The sequence below is a fragment of the Hibiscus syriacus genome, unplaced genomic scaffold (assembly GCF_006381635.1).
Source record: "Hibiscus syriacus cultivar Baekdansim isolate YM2019G1 unplaced genomic scaffold, ASM638163v2 tig00110186_pilon, whole genome shotgun sequence".
In the NCBI taxonomy this organism is placed as follows: Eukaryota; Viridiplantae; Streptophyta; class Magnoliopsida; order Malvales; family Malvaceae; genus Hibiscus; species Hibiscus syriacus.
In genome coordinates, this window is record NW_024062617.1 from 517,445 (window position 1) to 529,973 (window position 12,529).

General features: G+C 33.4%; 2 protein-coding genes across 2 annotated transcripts; one reads left to right on the forward strand and one right to left on the reverse strand.

The window, feature by feature from the left end:
- Positions 1-1,703: 1,703 nt before the first annotated feature.
- LOC120217177 (ethylene-responsive transcription factor 4-like) lies at positions 1,704-2,618 on the reverse strand. The gene has a single exon (XM_039214378.1). It carries the CDS (start codon positions 2,482-2,484, stop codon positions 1,786-1,788), a length of 699 nt encoding a protein of 232 aa, XP_039070309.1. The 5' UTR covers positions 2,485-2,618; the 3' UTR covers positions 1,704-1,785.
- Positions 2,619-8,782: 6,164 nt separating this feature from the next.
- On the forward strand, positions 8,783-12,020 carry LOC120217220 (MACPF domain-containing protein NSL1-like). The gene is made up of 7 exons (XM_039214416.1): positions 8,783-9,205; positions 9,609-9,847; positions 10,091-10,277; positions 10,562-10,645; positions 10,747-10,930; positions 11,024-11,190; positions 11,256-12,020. Exons 1-7 carry the CDS (start codon positions 8,930-8,932, stop codon positions 11,943-11,945), a joined length of 1,827 nt encoding a protein of 608 aa, XP_039070347.1. The 5' UTR covers positions 8,783-8,929; the 3' UTR covers positions 11,946-12,020.
- Positions 12,021-12,529: the final 509 nt, after the last annotated feature.

Here is a 12,529-nt window from a genome sequence, read left to right on the forward strand (position 1 = left end):
GTTTGCAGTACAAACCTCTAACTCTTGGTTATCTTTATTGGCCGGGTATGCTCAGATGCTAGTAGACTTTGGTCTGACTTTGTTCTTCGAGTACCTATGTTTGATATGCTTGCCAAACATATATTCGGACAGTTGCACTTGAATTGGATAGTACCCCATGTTTTAGTTTTGGCATGTAGGTTGCCATTTAATGTGTTGTGAATCTGGTTCATTGCAAATATGACAATGGGTTCTCTAGGACATCTCTCTTGCATGGTTATCGGGTGTCCAAAAAGAATGTCAACTTTTGCCATTAGTATTTATTTTATGTATAAGTTGTGAATTTAATCTTTATATTTGATTAGTTTTAATCTTTGGACTCCTGAATTTTGAAATTGTAGTCTGGATCTAGACAATACTGAGATTATATGATTAAAATACAAAAATTTAAAATGATCGATTGGAAAATAGGATCTAAATCTACTATTTATGCATAGTAGGAAGGTTAACTTTAGAATTGGCTTAACAGATTTACAATTATCGATTTGGTTTAAGATTAAAATTTTAGAATTAGAGTACAATGTCTAAATTAATAGCTTTGGCATAATAATAGAAGAATTCGACCCAAAGTGAACAATATCTTTTAAGTTTTTTTAAAAATAAAGTTAAACAATGGAAGCACGCGCCGGTGAGGTGAGTACGACAGGCAAGTCTACATCGAGTACAAGAGTGGGGGCTTTTTTTTTTTATATATTGTTGTGGACAAATGAGAAGCAACTGTGCATGCTCTGCAGGGTTCTGGTTATGTTCAGTGTAGCAGCTTATTGGACAGACCAACTCGCCTGTTCAAGAACGTCAGATTACTCCCCCTATATTTTTGTCGAATTTCATAGAGGATCATTGTATTATGCATTTTTGAGAAATTTAATCCTTTTTTTAATATGTTTTGATGGTTTTTAACTCTCAATTCCTTTTTATTACTAATGTGACGATATGGCTATACATTTTATTTTTTAATTGGATAATATTTTATTACGGCATATGCATTCAGTAAATTGAATTGTCACGTTAGTAAATTAGATTACCATACTAATACTATAATAATTAACACTATATTAATTGAAGGTAAATTTGATATTATTTAAAACATAATAATCACTTTAGCTGTGTGATTTGAGAAAAATCGATTTGATTTTTGTGTGTGGGGAAAGTGTATAACACTTTTTATTCCCTTTAGCCTTTAATTTTTATTTTTAAAGATAAACACATATTACAAATGTGCAAAAAGATCGAGGCCGCGTGTAACAGACACGCACAGTTCAGACTAGAAACACGACTATTATCTCACTTCTAGCTCTGCTTGTTCCTCTGTTACAAAATGATAGAACTCTTTTATTTTATTTTTTAAAAATATTAGATCAAATAGCAGATTAAATTATAAAAAACATTTTAACTCTAAGAACAAATATTTAAATTAATATTAATTCATTTGACATAAAAAAAAAACAATTCACGCACGCTAGGAAGGAATGATTTTCCAGATTGCGGCAGGATAGATATTATTCTACAATTATTACTTCCAAGTATTTAAAGAAGATTATGATGCTTTAAGAAAGATTTTTCTTAGCAATTTCATCGAGAACAATAAACAAACAGAAGCCGATGTTTCTCCGTCACAAAAAGGGAGATTATCACCATAGATCAGATCAACTTAATTCCGAGTTTGGGATAAAATTTAAGAGAAATAAATTAAAAATGATTTAAAAAAAATGCTTATCCGGTATTATGATCGACGAAAAAAAACAATCAGATGATTTCCGGAAGAGCAGGTTGGTTGAGATCGATGTTGAGAAGCGGACGTGGAGGATTGACGTCGTTGTGGTTCAAATCAACGACGGATGGGGAATCGGAGTCGCTTTGTACCCCGTCGTTAAACGACGTCGCATTAGAATCCCTATGATCGAACCTCATCAGTTGATACTGTTGCCCTTTCACTAAAGCAGGACGAACGAAAGCATCAAGGTAAAAAACTTGAGGACTCGCGACAACCGGAACTCCGGCGGCGGTAAAAACGCCGGCCATTGGCGAAACTTTCTGGAAAGGAAACCTAAAGGCGTGAGATCCGAAGCCGGAATCCGCCCCGCGTCCGAGTTTGAGATCTAACGGTGATGAATTGATCACGAGTGCCGGGTCACGACTCGACGACTCCACGGTACTACCTTGGCTTGGACTCTGGTTATTGATATTGATTGTATTACCATTATTCATGATTTCGCAAGGATTCGGGAAATTAGTCTTAGCCTTAGCGCCGCGAAATTCCCGAGCGGCGGCGTCGTAGGCTCTCGCCGCTTCCTCCGCCGTATCGAAAGTACCAAGCCAAACACGACTTTTCTTCCCCGGATCTCTGATCTCCGCGGCGTAATGGCCCCACGGTCGCTTCCTCACACCTCTAAAATGTTCCTTTCCGGGACCATTGACAGCCGCCGTTTTATCCCTCGGCGCCATATCGCGACGCTGTATTTGTATTATTATTTTTTTTTAATGCTGGAAATGGTGTGGGGTTGGGAGGAAAGGGAGGAGGAAACAAGTGAGCGGTGAGGTATTTTATAGGGGGGAAATAGAAATCGGCGAGGAATTAAAGGGAAATAGGGCGCAGTCAACGAGGGATTTGACTGAGGGGGCGGCTAAGATAAAGAGTGGAACGCGAGTAATGGATTAATGCCAGGTTTGTAAAAGGTAAACTACGCTCATCATCACTTAAATTTAGACAACTTTCCATTTTCACCATTGAAGTTCAAGAAGTTACAGAACAATCACAAGTATTTTTTTATTTATAACAAAATGATCTCACGTTACCTGAATAACGGCGGTATGATGCGGCAGATTATGTAATTCTATAACATAGATTATATGGTAAATTATACTTATGATTCTTAAATTATATGATAATTTTAATTTTATCATCAATTATTTAATTTTGTTTATCAGATTATTTAATTATTTAAATTATGTCAATCAAGACACCTTCGGTTACCATTTGACGGAAAAATTAATATGGTAGTTAATAAAAATAATATAATTATATATGTTGTCCTCATTACTTATACATTATATAATTTAGTCATAATTTTAATTTATGACACCACCTAATTAGAGAAAAATAATTAAAGACGAATAAGATGGAGAGAAACTAAATCTAAGAGAGGATTAGATGTGTGTGTGTGTTTTTCTGCCGGTTCTAAGGTTTCACATTGATTAATCACTAGACCAAATTATATATTTGTGATGTGAATCACAATATATATATATATATATATATATATATTATCATATAGTTAATGTACAGAAATAAAAAAATAACCGAGACCTATTACAGAGTATAATAGCACTTAAATCATTAAAGTAAAACCAATAGCTTATTTTTAACTGGATATATATATATATATATATATATATATATATATATATATATATATATATATATATATATATATATTGAATAATTTATACTTAGGGGACGGGGCAGAGAAATTTAACTCCTGACGAGTATTGAACTCATAAATTAGAGGAAAGAGAAAATGTCAATTGTTATCTTTTATCTAATTGCTCTAGAGATTATTGGCATTTTTATATAATTTTAAATGTAATTGATGCAAGATTAAAAGTAAAAAATTAGTATAAAATTTTATATTATTAATCTAAATTTAATATTTTTTACGTTTACAATTTAATGATTATATATAGTCATTAAATAATTTTTAAAATATTGAATCAGGTGGTGACATGTGTTACTAGTGGCACATGTCAAAATCTGAATAGAAACATACATTTATTAAATTAAAATTAAGACCAATTTAATAAAAAAATATAAGTAGTGAGCGTTATATGTATAATTATATCAATTTTATCAACTGATGTGTAAGTTCTTTTGTTAAATATTAAATACATGTGACGTGATTAACATCATTTAAATTGTTAAGTAGTTTAGTTGAAAAAATTGAAAGATCGATGATGATACTAAAATTCCTCCATCGTTAAGTGATCTCATGTGTAATCTACTATAAATTATAAGAGTTTTTGTTATATATAAAAAAACGATAGTGATCGATTTGCATATTTTTTAACTTTAGCAGTGAAAAGATAACCCTACCCAAACTTTACTGACCTGTTGACAGAGTTTATTCTTTATAAAAAATTAGGGATACCAGCTTACGTGGGAAGTGGATTGTCTCGAAGAAATGCATTGTTATATTATTTTCACGCTATCATTTATCAAACGGCTGATATTTCATAAAGCAAATAAGGACAAGTGCGCGTGGGGTGGAGTGAGAATAAGAAGTTTAAACAAGTTGTCGGCAGATTCTGGTATTTCGGCGCGTGACCTGGATAAGTCATTTGATTTCTGATATATAAGGAAAGAGGCTTTTGGTTCCCTTTTGAACCGATCGCTTCGATCCAACGTTAAATTCGGCGATTGTTCCTCACGCATGTTGATTGCCACCTAGCAAGTAACACCCCTAATAAACCCGACTCCCACACTCAATCCGCTGCTGCGCAATGGCTCTATTCAGCCTCAAGAGCTTTCTTCCCCCATTCTCCTCCTTCTCTTCGTGAATCACACTCTCCACTACATTATTTTTGCAGTTATTTTTGGTTTTCAATTATTAACTGTTTAATCGATCACGCATGTCGCCATAGTGTACAAGTACGAGAGCGTTCGTTTTCGATTTTCGATTTATAATTTAACTAAAAATAATAAACTTAATTAGTTTTTTTTATTTTTACTAATTGTCGGAAGTTAAATAATGAATTAATAAATATTTTTTAAATGAATTCTTCAATTCAAGGAAGAAATTATCGCTTTTCTCACTATTGGTTGATCCCCACCCAGGTCTACTCTTCTCTCTCCATTAACCAATTTTATTCTTTAATCTTACTCATGAGATTAGCTGACCCTTATTCTAAAAATGTAATGGGGTAGAGGAGGTAGGATAGTAGGTTGTCCCTAACGTTAGGTTGGGAGAAGCTTCCGTAAAAGACCTCCGAATTATGAAATGCCCTCCGTGAGACTCGATCCCACAACTCCAAGAATAAGAGCCTTGTGCTCTACTAACTGAGCTGGATGGTAATCTCTTAATCTTATTCATGAGAAAATCAATCAAATATCAACTCAATTAAAATGGTTAAAAATTATTATTTTAGATAATAATTAATATTGTTACCTTTTTGTACTTTTATATAATTATAAAATAAAACATTTAAAAATAACATATTAAAGAACAAACGTGAAATTAATAAAATTGTATACAAATTTTTTACCACACCAATATTAATTTGTTGGATAAATTTTTATAAGCATTTTATTATTATCTAAAATTTTTGATTTGCCAGCATCATAAATATGATAAAATTAAAATATATATTGAGGTTACAATTAAAATTATAATTGTGTCAAATAATACTTATCTAATAATTACTATAAGAATTAATTAAAATCATAATAATAAATTATAATTAAATATAATTAGATTAACAAGTAAAATACATTCAAATTAAACTCATAAATTATAAAATAAAAACTGAAAATTTACACATTTGTGTATGAAATACTCAACATCGGTACGAATGGAAAAGTAAATGCATGCTGCAGTGGAATTAATTAAAAAAAAGTAAATTACAATATATATATTTATATTTAATTAAAGGACGTAAATGACGGGGACCGGGGACAAAAGCCTTTAGAAACGACGCCAAACAAGGTGGCTGCTGGGAACACACAGAGTCGGCTGATTAATGATTCATCTCCATGACTCGGATTGATTTGATTTACTAATTCCCACGTGTTAAGCTTTGATTATATAAAAGCTACACTTTTCACTCAAAAACCTGATCAATAGATTAGGTTTGAAAACTGGGGCAGGGTAAATGGTCTGGGTTCGAGTTAGAATCGAAGGGGATAAGGACTTTTAAAAAATTTAAAATAATATATATTTAAAAATTTAAAAATAATATATATTTAAAATTTTTATTATTAATTTATTTTCGTTTTTTTAAAATTATATAATTTTGTTATCTCTTTAAATTTTAAAAGTCCACATTTTAAAGTATGAAAACGCGTCTGTCCTTAAAGTTATTTTTAATTATGTATTTAGTTGAAATCTATTAATTAATGGACTAATTAAGAATGTTCGTGTTGTTTTTGGATACCCCCAAGGAAAATTCCGAATTGGATCCCAAATTGAAGGGTTAGTGTGAGCTTATCCATGCGGTTATGCACTCTTCGAATAGGAATCTATTTTCTGAAAGATCCTGGCTTTCGTGCTTTGGTGAGTCTCCGAGATCCTTTCGACGACCTATGTTGTGTTGAAGGGATATCTATATGATCCGATCGATTGCGTAAAGCTCGCGGTAGCAACGGAACATGGGAAAGTATACAAAAAAGACAATTATTTTCTTTCTATTATATTAGTCTTTATATTATATTAGTATTTTCTATTCTATTAGTATTAGATTAGTATTAGTTAGTGAATCCGGCTCAGTGAGTCCTTTCTTCCGTGATTAACTGTTGGCGCTAGTCCTATACTTTGTCTCTGTGGACCAAGGAAAAAGGGGGCTCAACGGGAAGAGGATTGTACAATGAGAGAAGCAAGGAGGTCAACCTCTTTCAAATATACAACATGATTCTGGCAATGCAATGGAGTTGGGCTTTCACGCGGATCCGAATGAATCATCTTTTCCACGGAGGTAAATCCTTGCCCGCTAGGCAAGAGGATAGCAAGTTACAAATTCTGTTTCGGTAGGACATGTATTTTTATTACTATGAAATTCATATATGAAGTAATTAATCGTGGGGTTACCATTATCCTTTTTGTAGTGACGAACCTTGTATGTATTCCCAAATTCCTTACGGATACCCCACAAGGAAAATCCCGAATTGGATCCCAAATTGACGGGTTAGTGTGAACTTATCTATGCGGTTATGCACTCTTCGAATAGGAATCCATTTTCTGAAAGATCCTGGCTTTCGTGCTTTGGTGAGTCTCCGAGATCCTTTCGACGACCTATGTTGTGTTGAAGGGATATCTATATGATCCGATCGATTGCGTAAAGCCCGCGGTAGCAACGGAACTGGGAAAGTATACAGAAAAAACAGTTCTTTTCTTTCTATTATATTAGTATTTTCTATTATATTTTTTCTATTCTATTAGTATTAGTTAGTGATCCCGGCTCAGTGAGTCCTTTCTTCCAAGATTAACTGTTGGCGCCAATCCTACATTTTGTCTCTGTGGACCAAGGAGAAAGGGGGCTCAACCAGAAGAGGATTGTATCATGAGAGAAGCAAGGAGGTCAACCTCTTTCAAATATACAACCATTTTATGAGAGTAAAATTTTAATATTTATTTTGAATATGTAATATTTTTTATTAATTAAAAAAATACATATTTCATTTATATTTGAATTTGATATGTGATTATATATTTTTAAAATATAAAAAATATACTTAAAACCTCATTAACACGTTTAGCGAATTAAAATTTTAAGAAAATTTGCCACCAAATAAATTTTTTTAGATTATATATAATCTTTTACAACTTTCATAAATACTTAAATAATATTATATATTTAAATACATTTAAAAATCTTACTGATGAGATAGACCATAATGGACATTATAAAATTTGAATTTTATTTCAATTATAATAATGAAAAGTAGTATTTCCTAATCTCTACTTTCCAGTGAGTCACGTCTAACTGAAAGCGCCATACGAAGCATCGTTATACCGACGTAAAATACACAAAATTTTGACTTTTTCCCATGCTTCTAAATTTACTTTTATATTAATTTTAATTCTAAAAATTAATATTTAATTTATTAATTGATTGATTCAGTTAAATATTACAGAGAATTGTTATTAAAATATTTTTTATAATTTTTTTTCATTTATAAAATTTAATGTTTTTCTTAGTAAATTAATTAGGAGTTGGTTTTAAATTTAATATCAAAAAAAAATTTATATTTAGAATACTTTTCTTAATTTTAGATTATCAAAAATTAATCACGCTTACTTATTTTTATTAATATATCAATTATACAAAATTTTTAGAATAATTAAATAATAACAGACTTTTTTTATCTTATCGTAATTTTAAATTGAAAAAAGTATTAATAAAAAGGGTAAATTATACATTTAGTACCTAAACTATCAGTTTTGATATATTTTAATACCTAAACTTTTATTTTTTTCAAAACCATACCTAAAGTTTAGTTTTTATTTTATTTTAGTACCACTCCGTTAAGTTTTGAAAAAAAAATGAAAATCTAGGTATAAAAACACGTTTAGTACCAAAATCATACTTAGGTTTTGATTTTTTTAATAAAAAATTTAGGTACAAAAATAGATCAAAACTGATAGTTTAGGTACTAAATATATTAAATTTTTAACGAAGGAGTATTAGAATGAAATAAAAAGTAACTTTAGGTATGATTTTAAAAATATTGAAAATTTAAGTACTAAAATAGATCAAAACTGATAGTTTAGGTATCAAATGTATAATTTACCCTAAAAATAAAATTCAAAAAAGTAAAAAAAAACACTCCAATAAGTTAAGATTCCGTTTACGTATTATTCTTTAGCAAGTAGCAATTTAAAAAAATAAAACTATCCTACACGTCGCCACGTGTCTGAGTGTAAGCGTTGTATGACAGTCACCAGCCGCCTTTTTGTTCCCATGTTTAGCTTTTATCTTTTGTCTGAAGTCAAATTTCACAGATTTCAGACAAACAATTTTATTTTTTTATTTTTTTCCAAAATAAAAGAATTAATCGACCCGTAGACCACTTCAATGGGTCGTCGTCTCCTTCATCAGCAATGGACTAAAAAACCCAAAAATCCAAACTGAGTTACATTAAACCTTAGAGCAAATCCAGCCACCGTCAACTTCCAAATCCATGACCATGGCCAGAAATCTTCATCAATTGGATCCTCAAACGGCGGCGGAAAAGGCGGTGTCGGTTATCGGATTCGGATATGACTTATCCAATGATATAAGGCTATCGGCTTGCAAGCCGGGTCCTTCCGGTTCGAGATTGATCGAACTTGACTCAGCAACGAGTCGGGACCTGGTTTTTCCTGGTGGGCTTGTTGTTAAAAATGTGCCCAGTTCGATTAAATGCGATAAAGGCGAGCGTACCAGGTTTCGCTCCGATGTTCTTTCTTTCAATCAGGTATTTTATTTATTTAAATTTATTTTTCTTTTTAATGTTGTATAATGAATTTTAGAAAACTTTGATTAGTTCTTATGAAAATCGAGCTCTTATATATATGCATATACATATGTATGTGTATGCATACATGTATATGCTTTAAATCTATATGTTTCCTGTTTTTGTCTTTTCTGTTTTTTGTGCATCTTTGTTCTTTGGAAGCTGTTTCACGATGTAAGTATATGTATATGTGTATGTGTATATGTATATGTATATTTATATGTATATGCATATCTTTTCTTGTTTGTGTTTTTGTTGGTTTTCGTGCATCTTTCTTAGGAAGTTCGAGTGTTTTCTTTAGTCTTTGCTTGATGGAATTTTCACTTTCTCTGAACTTAAGTTGTTGGTGCTATTGTGCGGTCAGATGTCGGAAAAGTTCAACCAGGATCTGTCATTATCCGGCAAGATTCCTTCCGGCTTATTCAAGGCCATGTTCGAATTCAAGGGCTGCTGGCCGAAGGATGCCGGTGCCACAAAAAGTCTTGCTTACGATGGTTGGTTCATAACGCTGTACAACGTCGAGCTCGAAAGAGCGCACATAACTTTGTCCGAGCGTGTGAAGCAAGAGGTTCCTAGTACATGGGACCCTGCTGCCATTGCCGAGTAAGTTCTTTTCCACACATGTTTTGTATGTTTTGGAGTAAAAGACTTGCTTGGAATCAAAATGTTCTGTTTTCTAATGAATTGCAGTCCTCTTTGTTTGGATTATAACGCACGCACAATGTTGTAGTCCTCGTTGTTCGGACACGAACAAGGATCGCAGACCTCTGACAAGGATCACAGACCTCTGTGTTAGTGTTGATTTTATTAACTAAATCTGTACTGATTATGTTCTTCCTTCTCCAGGTTCATTGAAAAATATGGTACTCACGTTATCGTTGGGATTAAAATGGGAGGCAAAGATGTTATACACATAAAGCAATCAAAGAATTCTAATCTTGAACCTGATGAAGTGCAAGAAACTTTAAAGCAATTAGCTGATGAGAGGTTCCTGGAAAACGAAGAAACTCCGGAATTATCGGTAAAACCAAAGGTACATATGGTGCATGAGTATTATTCTGTTCTTAGTTTTTGCATTTTGGGTTACACAGAACTACGTTTTTAGATGAATTTTCAGGGGAATGCTCACTTTGCATTGTGTATAAGATGTCCTAGGGAAGTAATGGAGGTATTGATAATGCAATATAGGTTATATACGGATTTCGATTCAAACTACGTATTATTTAGCCTAATCTATATGTGAGTTTGAGAGAAAGCATTCATCCACAAGGCCCGGTAAATACGCCCATCTAACTCTGTTTCTATTTATTGCTTCAGGAAGTACCTTATATGCCCTGGGACCTTCAAGGCATGCTTGCTGCATCAGTTAGGCCTCCTGTTGTTACTCGCTCGAAGAATAATGTACGTTTCTCAGTGGTCTATTTTAGCTTCTATTTTGGAACCGCACCGATTAAGAAGCAACCTGAATTTGGTAATGGTGATCCTCTCGTTTAACTTTGCAGGATATGGTGAACATTTATATTCGAAGGGGAGGTGTTGATTTCGGTCAAAGCCATAGCCGGTGGCTTTCGACTATATCGCAGTCACCCAATGTTATATCGATGTCCTTTGTGCCTATTACTTCTCTACTGAGTGGTGCTCGGGGCACCGGATTTTTAAGCCATGCGGTGAACTTATACCTACGATGTGAGTGAATGCATGTGCGTTTGAAAGATTATCATGAAGGCTTATGTGATCACTGGCCTCTGACAATAACGGCGATATACTGATATCTTGCAGATCAACCACCGATAGAGGAACTCCATGTATTTCTCGAGTTTCAATTACCTCGACAATGGGCTCCCGTATACGGCGATCTGCCTCTCGGTCTCAAGCGAAGGAAACAAGCATCCCCGTCGCTTCAGTTCACGTTAATGGGGCCTAAGCTTTATGTCAATACCACACAGGTATCTTATCGCACTACTTGACATTACTTGCACCACACGTTTTAACATTTTAGTTATGTTTGCAGGTTGATACCGGAAATCGACCCGTGACGGGAGTACGCTTATACTTGGAAGGTAAGAAGAGCGACCATTTAGCAATCCATCTTCAACATCTTTCAACTCTTCCTACAATCCTCCGGCTGTCGGATGATTACGGTTACGAGCCTAACAACGAGCCCGAACGTGGGTACTTCGAGCCTGTCAAGTGGAGCATATTCTCACATGTATACACCGCGCCTATACAATACAATGGAAGCCACTTTGATGAGACTGCTGCTATCGTAACCAAGTCTTGGTTTGAGGTAAAGGTTGTCGGGATGAGGAAAGTTCTCTTCCTGAGGCTCGGGTTCTCTATGGTCGCCTTTGCGAAGGTTCGTCGATCCGAATGGGACGGGCCGGCGACATTGTCACGGAAATCAGGAGTTTTCTCGACGCTGATCAGCACAAGGTTTAGTTCAGGGCTGACTCAACTGGAGAAGCCAACGAAAGTAGATTTAAATTCAGCTGTATTCCCCGGAGGTCCGCCTTTACCGCTGATAGCACCAAAAATGACCAACTTCGTAGACACGAACGAGACAGTTAGGGGACCGGAGGACTCGCCGGGGTATTGGGTGGTTACTGGAGCCAAACTCTGCGTGGAAGGCGGCAGAATCTCAATCAAAGCCAAGTATTCATTGTTAACAATAATGTCAGAAGAAAGTGTGATGTTAATGTGAGAAAAACTAAATGGTTGATTCATATGCATTATTTGCGCCACTGTAAATGTTTTCATGTGCTTCATTTATTCAAAATTATAAGAATATGGTCAAGTACATCATAAGTCATTAAAATGTATTTAAATAATCATTTTGGTTATTATATTTTCAAAAGTTATAAAATGATCATTAAATTTTTAAACCGTTACAAAATAGTTATTAAATTTATATAACTATTCTAAAATCACCATTAAATTTGTCAAGAAAGTATGATTATTATAATTCAGAGTGATTATTCTATAGTAGTTTGATAAATTTAATGTTTATTTTATAATTTTTGAAAATTCGATTACCAAAATAATCATTTGAACATAATTCAATGTCAACTGATATACTTTATTCTAAATTTTAATTCTCAATATAGCTCTCAAATTCAACTTTTTAATAATTATCGAATTAATTGCATTGAATATTCCTAACTACAACTCAATTTTCAATTTGGTTTTCATACATTATCTGATCGAGTCCTCAAATTATAATATCTCCGACAGACCCGAATCGCAGAGTGCCTTGTTGGAGACGAGACTGGCACTATCCTCTTCACT